At 30.1% G+C, this 16147-nt stretch overlaps 1 protein-coding gene across 3 annotated transcripts in view; it reads right to left on the bottom strand.

Annotated features, from left to right (window-relative positions):
* LOC124494471 (uncharacterized) overlaps nt 1–14680 on the bottom strand; it is a 53272-nt gene extending 38592 nt beyond the window's left edge. The window contains exons 1-2 of one of the 3 annotated variants that reach the window (XM_075728978.1): nt 14105–14680; nt 7942–9187 (exon numbers count right to left, since the gene is read on the bottom strand). In XM_075728978.1, coding sequence (XP_075585093.1) covers nt 7942–8438 — 497 coding nt within the window. In that variant the 5' untranslated portion in view covers nt 8439–9187; nt 14105–14680. Of the gene's footprint in view, nt 1–7941; nt 9188–9295; nt 9315–14104 lie in introns of those variants that run through there. The other 2 variants (XM_075728979.1, XM_075728980.1) reach the window with 2 other exon arrangements.
* Between the last annotated feature and the right edge of the window lie 1467 nt (nt 14681–16147).

Below are 16147 nucleotides of genomic sequence, written 5' to 3'. Positions count from 1 at the left end.
GAAAAAAAATCAAATGGATCACGAATATTGTTGTTATGTTATCATCCACAACAAACAAAAGGGAAAACGACCATGACGATGATTCATAGAAATTTAGAGCGAAAAAAAAATTTCGAGAATTTTATCATAGCATAATGAAATGGACACACGCACACACACACACAAACAAGATGATATAAAGTCAATTTATGGAAGAATAGAAAAAAAATGAATCGCTTGCTGACTAAATCTTTGTTTGGTTGATTGAATGGCAAGAGTCTGAAATTTTTTATTTTCCGGATTTTTGAACCATCAGGTTGTCGCCTATAGCGACTATATTCATATCCAATAGGCCAATCCTATTGTTGTTGTTGTTGTTGTTGTTGTTTTATCTGTCTGTCTATGTTATCAATGATTGACAACTTTACAGCCAAAGATTTTTGTTGTCGGGAAACCAAACTACTACTATACTGATTGTGATGACAACCTCGCCAAAAAAAAAAATTCAAAAGAGCAAAAAAAAAGGAAAAAACAAAAATAAATTTTAACATCAAAATCCAATTGAGTAAATGGAAAACGGGCAACAAAAACAAAAAACAAAAAACAGAATGCAATTTTGTTGAGTCACATAATAATAATGAAAATAATAAACAAAACAAAAAAAAAAAAAAATACTTGATCAAATTCATAAACAAACTGACGATAAAAAAAAAATCATTGTCGCTGTTCTATGCTAATTTATTCAACAAAAAAAAAAAAAAAAAAAAAAACTCATTTCACAGTATCGCCCATCAATTTCATCACCTCGAATTTATTTATTTATTTATTTATTACACTATAAATATGCAGTTTTGTCGATTGAGTTTTTGGTAAATAAAAAACAAAAAACAAACGTTGTTGTAATGGTAAATTTTTTTTTTTTTTGATGCCATATAACCACAGTATAAACATCAATATTACAATCGAGAGTTACATCATAGAAGCAATTGACGTTGCTTGTTTTTATTAGGATAATACGAATGATGATGATGTTGATGATGAATATGAATATGAATATGAACACACACACACACACCACACAATTATTTGAAAGTAAACACACAAGTCAATATTGATTATTATGAATAATAATAATTTTTTATGATCATATATAAAAAAAATGATTCATAATCATCATCATCATCATCATCATCATCATATATGTAGAAAATATTTGTCAAAATTACCGGAAAAAACAAATGGATCACAAAATGAATGAATGAATGAATGAAAAAATGATTTATCGATGGCAAACAAACAAACAAATATCGAAAAAAAAGATTGTTTTGATTCAAACAAAACGGAAAAAACCAAATTTGGAAAACAATGTTTATTAAATTGAGATTGGCCAGATAGAAAAAAATGCTGTTCGCTTGTTGTTGTTGTTGTCGGTTATGTCGATGGCCCCTTAGGCCATCGTTATTATTAGCGGTATATGTGTTTTTTTTTGTATTTTGTGCAATTCAAATGGGATTTTGTAATCATTGTTCATATATAATAAACAAACATTGCATATGTAGAGGTAATAAAATTTCTACATCAATTTTTTTTTGCTATTTGTTCGATCAAAGATCGAGGTCATGGAATGAATGGAATTTCTTTTTTCGGTTTGTCATCCTTATATATATATTACAAAAATCGAATACAACACAATCACCCGATATTTGATTAATGATACAAGATGGTGATAATCATCATCATCATCATCATCATAATTCTTTTGTTTATAATGTTCAGCCCCTTTTACAACAAAGAATTTTCGATTTTGACACCAAAAAAAAAAAATTTCTGTTCAAAGAATTTCGATATTTGGTAATTTTCGAAAATGATGATTCTGATCTGATGATGAGATCGTGATGATATAATAAAAAAAATAGAAAAAAAAATTTCATGACAAAAATTCAACAATAAAAACAAAAAAACAAGAATTTCAAAATATCAAAGAATGAAGAGAATTCTTCAAAATTTTCGTTCTCGAATAATCAAGAAAAATAAAATAAAATCCAAGTCACGTTCGGTCGATCGATGGTTGAACACCGGTGTGTGTGTGATGGAAAATTAAAAACCAGCAGCAACAGCAGTGAAAAAAAAAATAAAATCTCGGAAATGAAAATTTTTTCATTTTCTCTCGCTCACTCTCTCTTAATCAGCCGAACATATATAATGAAAAAAAACGGATTGAAAGGGTTAAACCAACACCATCATCAAAGTTTATGATGTCATTCTTCAAAGAAGGTAAAGGTAAAGGTAATGGTAATGGTTTTTCATTTTTCAAACATTGACCACAACAAAATGCAAAATTTTTTTCTTTTTATTACTCAAAAACTCTATGAATGATAATCATCATCACCATCGATTATAATCATTTTTTTTCGTATATATATATATGAAATTCGTTGGTGGTCTTATCGATGGATTTTATTATTAGTAAAAGCAAAAAAAAAACTACAATCATCAAAAATCATCACAGACACAAGATTCGATGATGATGATGATGATGATAATCTCTTGATGTGGTGGACAATAAAAAACTAAAACAAAAACCAAAAAAAAAAAAAAAAAAAAAAAAAAACAATGATGACTCAAACAATCAACGGTTGATGATGGAAATAATAATGAAAAAAATGACCAAATGGAATTATAATTCATGAGAAAATAATATTGCCAACATATCAGATAAGCTAGTTGTGGTCATGTCATCTTATGTAACAATAATAACTTGATGACGAGTGTGGAAAAAAAAACAACAACAACAACAACAAGCAGTTTTAACAAATACAAACACGGATAAAGGATTGTGTCACACGAAATGATGAGAATTTTTTCTCTGAAGAAATAAAATATTTGAGAAGCAAAGATAATCAACAACAACAACAGCAACCAGATTTTTTTTACATCGAAAAGGTTTTTTATATATTGAATTTGGAATGTCAAGAATTTTTCGTTTTTAGTTTTGAAATATAATTGATCAATTTGGACAACTTTGAACTTTTTTTTTTGGATTTTAAAAAATGTCATCAACTTTGATATTTTTTCAATGATGATATCACGATTTAATTAGGTTTTTTTTGTTGTTGTTGATGATTTCAATATGATGAAATATTGCAATATAAAACACTAAAAATATTTATCTAATCATTTTGTACTCAATCATCGAGTTATGTGTGTGTTGACAATTACATTATGATGAAATCAATTATTACAATGATGAGTAATCTATGTGTTTTTATCATCATTATTTTATGCTTTATATCTTCAATCAATTGTCAACAAAAATCATCAAATACAACAACTATTAGCCAACAAGGACTAAAAGGTGGTTATCCATTTCATCATCATAAACAATCCTCAAATATGGGACGAAATCGTATTCCGATTACATCGAGATTAATATCAAACCAATATCCTCCACCAGTTTGTCCATATACTTTCCAACCATATACTTTTCAACCATATACTTTTGGACCATATACTCTACCACCATATACTTTCCGGCCATATACCTTACCATCATCACCAACAACGAAAAGTGATGTACCGATCGAATCAACAACGTCCACATCATCGGTAACGAATCGAACAATAACAATCCAAAAAGATAATTCAAACACAATAGTGATTAATGTAATTAACATTATCAATAGCAATGATAGAACATCATCTCAATTTCAATCATCAACAAATGGATACCTCCCTCCGGTTATAAAAACGGAAATAACTAAACAAGCGGAAACAACTACAGAAAAAAATCCATGGATACCATCGAAAACCATTGATTAATAGAATTCCATGTATCAAATGATCTATGTTTAAAATAAATGGCTTCATAGCTGATCATTATTTTTGTGAGTGACTACCCAAATAAAAAATTTTTTGTTTCTCATTGAATAATGTCCAGCTATTGTATGCGTGTGTGTTTGAGTGTGTGTGTGTGTGCGTGTGTAGGCATATCAAGAAATTGGACACCATTTCGTTTTGTAAATTGTCAAATTGAATGGAAAAATCATTTTTTATTCTAGATAAATGAAAGAGAATGATAAGTTTGTTGTTGTTGCTGTTGTTGGAATTTCTGGACAGATTGATTCATGGACTACAAACACACACACACACACATGTATGACAAATGGTAGAAATATATGGATGGATGACGCACAAAAAAAAATAAATCCAAAAGTAGCCATCATCATCATCAGTAAGTAAAAAATGAAAGAAAAAAAAATCTCACCTTTCATCGCCATTTAGTTCATCATCATAGTATATACTATAGTGTACGAATGATTATAGCAGCTAATAGTAGTCATTAATCTTGTATTATCAACATACATTACACACAAGTCATATCAATTTTTTTTGACATTAAAATCATATCATATCATATCGATAGCAACAGAAGCAGCAGCAGCTTTGAAAAAAAACACGCGCAATGTAATAAATATAAATATATGGCCAAATTGGAGCAACATTCAACCGTAGACAAGGAGATTAGATTAGATTGATAAATGTTAATAAAAAATAAAAATCATTCCATTACTTGTTATTAATGTTGTTGGTGGTGTCCCTATTTTATAATTAATATAATAAACATACATCATGAATATTCATATTCATGGCAAATTTTACAAACGATTGATTTAAAAGTTATGTCGTTTGTCCATTTTTTCATATATTTGTCTGACCGAAATTCAAAATTAGAGAAAAACAGGTGCTGTAAATATTGCAGTGTCGAATCAAAAGGGCATTGCATCAAACGACACGAAATGAAACGGAAAAAATTGATATTGAAATCGAAAATTTGTATTCATCAATTGCATTTCAAACACACTCTTTTACTCTCCATATTATTAACGCCAGCATCTCAATTAATTAATTGGCTCTCCAGGAATGCGTTTGTGTTTTTCGTTTCGTTCTATAGATTAGTTTTTTTTTTTTTGGTGGCAATAAATTTACAGCATTATATAGAATGTCAAATTGAAATGGTGATATATAATTTTGGGGAATATTCTAATCATCAGTACTATAGATAAAAATGATGATGATATCTAATTCGACCACCACCAAATAGAGAAATTTTCCATACAAACTATTGTGAAGTGCAAAGAAGGAACAAGGTTGATTTTAATGATTGAAAAAAAAACTAGAAAATCCTGCTGCTATTGCTATCTATTAAATTGTTGTCCATGTCCTTGGTGTTCTCGTGTGTGTGTGTGTGTGTGTGTGTGTGTGTTAAAGACTGGATAGATGGATGACCAAATAAAGATCCCAGAGAGATAAGGAAAAAAGCTTGTCATCATCATCATCATCATCATTTGAACTGTAACTTAATCCTTCATTTTTCATCATTTCTAAAAAAATTCATGTTTCAACATTATTATCATCATCATCGTTATATACAGATATCAATGAGAAAAAAACGGTACAAACCAAGAAAAACAACAACAACAACAACAACATTTATATAGGAGGTTTAAATTAATTAATCTTTCTCTAAATAACATTCAAAAGAACAACAACAACCTGGTTTAGTTTGTCAATTCCACCTTGGTTATTATTATTCTATCTATCCAAATGACATTTATCATTAGATAGTAAAACTTTTGGATAAATGTCATCTCTGTGTTAATTGAACGAGAAGGCATTTTTTTTTGTTGGATAATTTTAAAGGTTGTCTCTCCTTTTTTTTTTAAAAAACCTAGCACGTAGTACACACACACATACACACACCGAGACACTTTGCCACCGGATTTTATCATAATCATAGACTTTTTTCAATTTCGGCATAGACAACAACAACAGGGAAAAAAATTCAATTTGAATAATGATTTATTATAAAGAAGTAACAAAAAAAATTTCATTTCATGTCATGACATGTCATTTTAAGTAGTAATGATGATGATGATGATGATGATCGAGTACAAGTACAGAAGCCACTTGTTGTTATTGTTGTTGTTGTTGTTGTTGTTGTCTGTATATTTGTTACATTTGGGTGATATAGAGACAAGTTGTACATCCTATTGTAATCATCAACAACAATAGTAATGAAAAAAAAAACTTTATCCATATGGATTTAAACCATACAATCAGACGACGAACTAATATCATTCAAGATCGTGACTTTTTCTCAATCATCATCATCATCATCATCAGGCTGTGGTTTACGATCAATTTCTATGATGATGATGATGATGATGATGATGATGGGTTTGGATAGCCACAGTAATCATCATCATCGACCTCTAACCTCTAATCATCGACAATGGTAAAGAGGCTCGTGTGTGCATATTGTTGTTGTTGTTGTTGTTGTACGTGGATGATTATTATTATTATGATTAAGGCTGTATGAAACCAAGAAAAAAAAATATGGGTAGCTTGTGTGAGAATTATACAAAGCTATCATTTTTTCTCACCAATAACACTTGTAATATTCGTACAAAATGAGAAAATTCGATAATTTCTTACAAAATACGAAAAAATAAGGTGTCGATTCTTGAATCATCAGAAATGGACGAAACAATTGTATATTTGAAATCTGGATATATGGAAAAAAAATCGAGCAAACAACAAGAAATTAAAACATATCGAATACACAAAACAAAATTGATTTGTTGTTGTTGTTGTTGTTGTTATTGTAAAGTTTCGTTATTTGGTTGGTTCTCGATAACCAACAATGATTTGATTACTAGCGGATATATGTTTGGATTGATTTAATCAGTAAACTCAATATGATTTTAGGCCAAGCTAATCTGAAAGTTGTTCAATAACAATCGATATATCATTATTATTATTATTGTGGAAATTGGACTACCAATAAAAACCAAATGAACGAGAAGAAAAAAAATAAGTTTGCTTTTTCTTTTGATCAATAACAAAATCAACGATATTGGCCAGTCGGTATACATACACACACACACACACACACCACAAGCAAAGAAAAAACCTTCGGTCCATCAAAAACTTTTTCAAAACAAAAAATCTGATAAAGAAAAAAAATGAGCAAAAAAAAGTGAATTGATTTTTTTTCCACTGTGGAAACAAAAATTCGTTCTGCTTTCCATTGCATTGCGGTTGTTCATATATCATCATCAAACGACGGACCCATAGAAAAAGGTAATTTTCTAATCAGGCAAAGTAAACGGCAATTATTGTTGATGGACAGATCAGAAAGAAAGAAAGAAAGAAAATACACACTGACCACAGAGAAAAAAAACCTACTCATTGGTAAAAGTAAACTATAATAATTAACTTTCGTGGCATGAAAAGATAGACACGAATTTTTGAACTAACGAAAAAAAAACAATTTGCAAAAATAAAAAAAAATACAGATAAAAGAAGGAAAACTTATTATTTTTTTTTTGTCTGTTCGTTTGGACCACGAACGAATCACTGAAATTCGATGGTCAGTCAAACTATTAAAATATATGGGACCGAATAATGTGATCAATCAGAGGTTACTCTCGATTACAGACAGCCAAAAAAAAAAACGAAAATTCAAAACAAAAGAAACCTAAAAAAAATGTTAATTTTACAGATATATTCTCATTACATTTTGGCATTATGGTTTTTTGTGCGCTGACCATTGAAGTATGATGTTACATTAAACAATGGGTTTCCAGCATGAATCATCGTCAAGAATCAAACATGATGATCAAATGTGACTTATTTGTGTGTGTGTGCAACAAAAAAAAAAACAAAAAACAAGGAACACACATCAGCACGTGTTGTCATAATTCTAATAATTAATAATTGATTCGTGATTCATGTGTCGTAATAATACTACAAATATGGCAGCAGCTTGTTGTTGTTGTTTTTGTTGAAGCGATAAAATTACATTTTGCGGTAGTATGCATAGATAGAAATAGAAATCATATTATGCTAAGCTAAGCAATAAAGAATGATAGAATATTTTTTTTTTTAGTTGTAACTTACCCATAAAGAAGAGCAGCGCCGGCAATAGCGCCAGTACAATGGGCCAAAATGTACATAAATGCTCTTAATGGTGAAATACGTTTGGTGAATAGAAAAGAAATTGTAACGGCCGGATTAATATGACCACCACTAATATGACCAAAACATTGTATCAATGTAGCCATTGTGAAACCGGAACACAGTGCAATTATAAGCCAATTTGGTGTACTTGAACCGAATATAAAATTCGATCCAGTCCATGTAAGATGTGTGGCACACAATAGGAATACATATAGAAATGATGCTAAACATTCAGCAATGATTGATCGCCATAAATCAAATGTTCGTAATTCATAACGCATTGTTGCCAATGATATTGGTTCATGACGTCCAAAACGTTTACGACGAGCTTGTTGTGCACGTTGCCTAGCTACATCTAAACGTGATAACAGATGTAATAACATTGATTCGGTTGTATGTAATTGACCACCAATCTTATGTGATGTTGATGCTGCCATTATGACTGCTGTTTTTGTTTATGATTTTATAATCACAGTGATGATGATGATGATGATGAAGATGATGATCACTATCACACCAAACACACTAAAACAAACACAAGATTAAAATTTGAGATCCTGTTCCAGGATCATAAGCAAAACCAATAAATAAAGAAAAAGCACGATAAACACAAATACAGACACACACACACACAAACAATACACGAAATTCAAATGAAAGAGGCCAATGGACTTTGTTGTTTGTTGAAGGTTTTAGTGTTGAATTGAGTTGAAATTCTAGTGGATAAAATTAATTTAACATTCTTATTTCGTTGATATTCTGATCACTGAGAGAATTCATTTGACGATCGAAGAGGGTGAAAAGATTGTAAAGAGAAAAAAATATGCTCGAGGATGAAATATTGGCTATTTTCGTTGCAACACATCACCAATTCTTTTTTTCGAAACAGAATAAAAAAAAGGAATGCATGAATTTTGGGAAACAAACAACAACAGCAACGACAACAGATCTATACAATAGGCGATAATTTAATTTCGGTTCGTTTATTTTGATACCAATCGGGCATGATGATGATGATCCGTTGCGAAAATCCGGCAAATTATGAATCCTGAAACTGTTGTATAAAAAAAACAAAGAAATTCAAACCGAAACTACATATGACCAGATGGTAGTTTTGAATCGGATAGAAAAAAAAGTTTTCAAAATGAATCCAATCAAAATCGGCGGACAACAATCCTATGGGAACCTGGAAAAAAAGAGAAAATTATTAGACAACATACCCCCGATGGAAAATAAAGTTTCATTTGCAAGCATCATCAAAAAAAAACAACAAGCAATAATTTGCCGTCTATACATTCAAAATGGAACATACTGACCAACAAACGAATAGACCTTAAGCAATTTGCATCATCATCATCATCATTAAGCAAAAAAAAATTGACCGACAATGATGATAATTTTTTTTCCAGAAAAAAAATCTTAATAATAATAATTTGACCAAGATATTCTCGTTATAATATTGTGATTGAAAACAAGAATGTTTTATATGAATAGAATATATCGAGAATTCCCAAAACATCAAAAAAAAATTCCACCTTGGTTGTGTGTGTGTGTGCGTGTGTAGGCTGTATGATTCGTCATACAAACTTTTTTGAATTTTGTCTTTAAAACATCGATAAAGTAATCAAATTGAATGGAAATCAAAATCACATCTTCATTTCAAAAAAAAGTGAACTTTATTTTTGCCATCCTCCTACTTATTATTAATGATGATGATGATGATGATGATATAAAACTAAGTAAAATTTCGTGTTCAATTCGGGCTACTTAAATAAAGCGAAACACATGTGATGATATATATGATATTATTATGATTGAGAGATTTTTATAAAAAAAGAAAATATTCGATTCTATTGAATTAGAATGCGAATTTGATTTTTTTCCACTGGTGGTGGTGATGATGATGATGATAGAAACCAAATAAAAGAATTGAGTTTACCAAAGCATTGGGAAAAAACTGTTTTTTTTTTCATCAATTTTAAGGTAAACAACATTTGCATCAACTAAAACTGACCAAAGCTACTCTGCTGAGCATTTTTTCACACACACACAAAAAAATTTTTTTTTCAATTACTTAGGGCCACCAACCAATCAACCAACCAGTGAGCACACATAAATTTTAGCATCATCATCAATATGGTCTAATCATTTCATTTTACTTGTCATTTGTTGATGTCTTTATTCAATCAGGTAATATATGATTATATGACCCTGATGACTATTGTGTCTGGCATTGTTCAGGGAATATAATACATACATATATACGTTATAAGATTCATGATCAATTCTTTTGGATAGAGTTATCGAAATAAAGTTCTCATATATTTTTTTCTGGCAACATGGGGTCTCTCTGGATAAAAATGATGATGATGATAATGATTTTTTTCTTTCAATTCTATCTATGGTTATGATATGATATGAATGAATGAATACATGGCAAGCATCATTACCATTACATATACATTGGTATATGATTATTACAATAATCATCATTGCTAGGGTTAATACTTCAAGGACATTTTGGACATTAAAAGAATTAAATGAAAAACAAAAAACAAAAACTCAGTTGATTGTGACAATAAATTAGCCAGGCATACGAATATGAATGAATGTGAATAGTAAGAAAGAAATAACTAAAATATTGTCCGACAAGTTAATTATTATTTGCCCAGAAAAAAAATATGTGATATACACCCAAACAAAATTACCAAACAGCCATGGCTAGCTAGTCAGCTAGTCAGCCAGCCAGCCATAACCTTTTGGTTATGATGATGATGATGATGACTTTATTTTTTTTTATATTTCATCATATGCTAAAAACATGGACATCATACCTACATTTTTACCTCACAAGATGAGGTAATTTTTGTTGTTGTTTTTTCTGTAGAAAAGAATCAATTTGATTTAATTCTTTTCAGAAATAAAAAAACAACAATTGGAACGTAAATTCTTTTGAATATAACAAACTGGTATGAGTCATACCACACAAGTTGATTGGTATGTGTGTATGTGTCAATCAAAAATAGGAAAAAAAATTGGTTGACATTTTAAGTATGTTTGACACATACAAACATTGACTTGATACATACACATTGTGGTCACGAGAATCGTCGAGTGTCGTTAATACGGGAGGTCGTCGCCATCATCATAGCCTGATTGGATCTTGTTTATTCAAAATAATGTCAAATGTAGAGATCATTGAAACAATGTCGGAAACAAAAAAAAACGCACACAATGACCACAATAGTAAATGAGAAAAAAAATATTATTTGACTCTCTCTCTCTTGTTTATTCATTATTATGGATCAGATGGAAATTTAATTTTGTCACATCCATCGAATCGAATCGAATCGAATTGAATTGAATGATCAATCATAATCCAAAATCAAAATCATTGAATATTAAGCCATTGAGATAAGAAATTGGGCTCAAATCTGTCAATCAAAAATGAATGATTCATTCTCATCACCAACATCACATGAACCACAAAAAAAATTGACAAAAGAATTGTGAATTGGCAGAAAGAAAAAAATTTTTGGTCTCAGTTTCAAAAAAAAAAAAAAAAAATATTGAAAATATCGACACGAATTTAGATTCTCCAAAATCAAACCTGTCCAATGGATTGGTTTTTTTTTCTTTTATTTGAATATGAATATGCTAAAATATGCAATATAATTCCATGTAGCAGCCAATTTGAGAGTTTTATCGACATTCGTTCCAGATGTTGACTCATTTCTCTACTACCAGCAAATAATTTTGGATCAAACAAAAACAAAAATCCATATCCAATACAAGTTTGGCGTGTGTGTGTGTGTGGTGTGTGGGTACGTAATCCTCCAACATGATATGAATTCATTTTTTTTTTTGCTTTTGTTTGCCAATAAAGTGTGATATTGATATATAAACTAAATCTCAAGCTGCTACTGCTGATATTGGTGTTTTTGAAAATTAGCTTTTTTTTAAAAAAAACCACCGTTATTATTATATGGAAATTTGAGACTTGAACTTAGCACATATTATTAATGTATTGTAAATTGAAAACAAAAACAAAAACAAAAACAGAAAAAAACCCATAAGATTGATTCTAAATCATTACCACGGTTGTATTTACCATTATAAAATAGGCAAACCAATAAAGATTTTCAGCTTGTTTACTGAAAATTGTTGTTGTTGTCATTATGGTAATTTTCATGTATTATCATATATGAATGGGGAAAACAGCTCAATGTAGAAGATGAGAGAGATCACCATTACTATCATCATCATTATCATTAGTTTGATATCATTCTCAATCATCGAGAGAGAGAGAGAAAGCGGATCATTCTAGTCACTTTCATTATCAATTTTTTTTCCTAATACAAATGTCATCAACTAAAGTGAATCGAATTCGATGGTGATGCATACAATTCAAGAATCGCTAAGCTTTTATACTATTACACAATAACTAACTCTAACAACCAATTCAATTCAATTGGATGCATAGCTCGAGAAAAAAAAACAACGATCAAAAAAAACGGAAAACAACAACAACAACAACAACAACAACGACAACAACGAAACGATGAGATTTAAATTGAATTAAATCCGACATACAGACAGGCGAATTGATAAAATAAATCGAATTATCTTGTTGTTCATTGCTTATGCTGAACAAGGCAAAAATATTCAAGTTTTAGTTTCAAATAGCAGCTATTTGCTACATGAAAAAAAAATTCAGTACGATGACCAATCAAGATTATCAACATTCTCATGAATGAATTGAGGGAATTCAAATAAACCAATGTGGGGTTTGATTATGAAATAGGAATTTGAACATTTGTAATTCACAAAATGAAACGTACCACATACACACACACACACACACACAGACGATTCCAAAATAAATATCATCAACATTCAAAACTCGAAAAGAATCAATTCGATTAGTAAAAGAAGAGGGCCAATTGTAATCTATTGAGGATGGCATCTCTTCATCCGTTAGGCAATGGGGTTACAATATAACTTATTCAATTGGATACAAAAAAAATTATATATATAATTCAAACATTGAACTCATCATTTTGAAACAGTAAATTCGATTAACCCTAACGATCCTAAATGCAATAGCCATTATGATCATTATCATCATGATGATCATGATGGTGAATAAATCTGCTCATCATCATCATAAGTAGCAAGAAAGTCACATTTGGCAAATTGTCGTTTGTTGTGTGTCAACAAACCAAAATATCACAAATGCAAAGCAGAAATCCATTCAAATTGATAGTAATGATGATGATGGCCCTATTATCATAATGAAATATCATCATTTCATCCGGGTTATGACGATGATGGCTGGTGAAAAAAAAACATAAAAAATAAATAAATAAAAATCTGCCACACTGATCCGGACACATTCATAATTCTCGACACATTGTGAAATTATTTTTATGGAAATTTTTTTCTTTTTCTTTTCTTTTAACTGAAACATGAGATTTATTTTTTTTTTTTTGACAGTTGTCCACATAAATTGAAAATGAATGATGCTGTTTATTTATGTTCCATTTGAAACACACAAACATATACACACATTAATTTGAATACCGCATAACTCAACACACCTTTTTTTTCCTTCATACACCTGTATACCACATTTTTTCAGTTTTTTTTAGCAGTAGTGATGATCGCTATATGGTGTTAATTTGGTAGAACTTTTACCTCTTATCAGATCTGCATTTGTCACAGACACTACACATTGGATTCTATATTTGTGAACTGATAGGATCTGATGGCTTTTAACACTTGGTAAGATTAAAAATCAAAATAGAACAAAAGTAAAAAAAAATGCCAGCCATTCAAGAAAAAGGTAAAACGAATCGGCAAAAACAAATGGACATAAAAACTGACCATTTAATTAATTCATTTAAAAAAGTGTCGTCTTAATAGAACCAGTTCAAATTATCAGATAAATTTAGTCAATGCAAATCGTATAGAAAATGACTTTCATCATCATAAGACTAGAGCATTTTTTTTTCATTTGAAAATTCAAATGTTGTTTGATGTCTAATAGCAGTGATCAATGAAATTCATATAATAAAGATCAATATAGAATGGTGATTCTTACTTGTTTTGTTGTGTGGTATGATTTACGGACCGATGACCTTTTTTTTATTTTTTTTTTTTTTTGATTTTGTTGGATATTGCTGCTGCACCTGCATCACATACACACACACACACAAACAAATTCATTCAGTTTTGCATTGCTGTTTAAGCAAACAAACAAACAATCAAACAAACAAAACGATAAAAAACTTTAACATTGAACATAGAATCGCTATGTGTGTGTCAACCCTTCAGGGGTAATGGATTCAATTCACGACACACACACAAAAAAAAGAATGGTTTTGGATGAAATTTGCATATTACACATAGCTATATCGATTGATGGTTTTTTTTCAAAAATTATTTTCACTTTGTTCAGAATGTGAAAGTATAGTCAATATTCATACATACACAAACACAAAATGATGATACTGATCCATAGAACAAACAAACAAAACACACACACATTGAGATCGAATCTTTGTTGTGAATCGATAATTGGAAAAAAGAAATGTTGTAAAAAGCAACAGCTAAGAATAAAACACACAAACAGGACATGAACATACCATCCATCGACATTGATATCCAATGAAAGACTGACTATCTTCTTGCCATTATGCTTGTGCGCTGTGAATTTAGAACCTCCTCTTCCAATGTTTTTTTTTTTTAATACGCCAGAAATAACGAAAGCCACAACCACGTTTGTAGTAGTAGTAGTAGTGGTCTGATCAATAGTTAAGTCATCAATTTCATGTAACTATTATTCAAGCTACTAGTTATGCGATGCATTCATAAAGTTTGTATTATTTGTATTATTTATTGCATTTTTAATTTTTAATTTTAAAAACTAAAAATAAAAATTTATTCAAAAATATTCTGTAGATTCAAAAACAATTCTGCACGTTTTTTTCCATTTTCTGGCAGGTTGATTACCATCATCATCACCATCATCATCAAGAATGGCAAAAAACGAAATTCCGATCACGAATTTGAAGAGTTAAATTTGAATAAATTCGAATCAAGAGAATTTTTTCGTTGTTGTTGTTGTTGTTGTTTTTTTCATTCAAAATGGGATTTGAAGATTGTTATCATTTCTAGTGAAGGCTATCAAATTTCGTATTTATCCTCTCAATTGGATTGTGGTTTGCCAATCGCACATATCGGATCACCAAGAAATCCAGTATAGTAGCAGTTACCATCAAATAAACGACGATACTTGAGAATAAGGTCAAAGAACAATGTTGAACACAAAAAAAAGAGACACAGCCCACAATAAGACTAAACATTATGACAAATGTCATCAAATTTGATCATCATCATTCATTTTAGTTTTCGTCGTCGTCACCGTTTCTGAAATGAGGCCTAACCAAATCATCATCATTGTTAAACGAGCCTTATTCGCGAAAAACCAGTAAGGACCAAGAAAAGAGAAGAAAAAAAACAATGATCACGCCACCCGAACTAAATGAAATGAATAAATGAATGAATGGATCGATCGATCGGTCGAACAAACTAACAAAGTTTGTTGGCCAAAAACAACAACCGAAAAAAAACTTTCATTTCATCTATTGCATTTGGAATACAATCCATCCATCCATCCATTCATTCATTCATCTATCCATCCAATATGGTCCATGAAGAAGAGTATACGTACATTGAAAATGAATACCGACATATATATAACAACCCAAACAAACTGTTTTTATGCGATCGGGAAAAACTTTTTTTCTTTTTCCTATTTTTTTGTTTTGTTTGTTACTTCAAATGAAAATGGTATGTATACATACATTTTATAAAACCCCACATATCTTACACACACTTTCTCTTTATTCTTTTCTCCTCAAAAAAATTGTTTGACTGCTCTTAGTTTACCAAGACCTTTTGCCCTGCTACTGTCCTATGTCATTTTTTTTTGGTTTTTTTTCACTGCTCGTTCTCCTCATTGTCCGTTAATTGAATTCGATTGTTCCGGCAATCTTCCATCCAAACAACATTCAATTGTGAATTGAATTCAATTCAACTTTCAATACAATTCAGAAGCTCCTTCGTTGTCGTTGTCGTCGTC

The sequence above is a fragment of the Dermatophagoides farinae genome, chromosome 3, assembly GCF_024713945.1.
Source record: "Dermatophagoides farinae isolate YC_2012a chromosome 3, ASM2471394v1, whole genome shotgun sequence".
NCBI classification, from domain to species: domain Eukaryota; kingdom Metazoa; phylum Arthropoda; class Arachnida; order Sarcoptiformes; family Pyroglyphidae; genus Dermatophagoides; species Dermatophagoides farinae.
The sequence above is the reverse complement of the archived record's forward strand: the minus strand, read 5'-3'. Positions and strand labels throughout refer to the sequence as shown.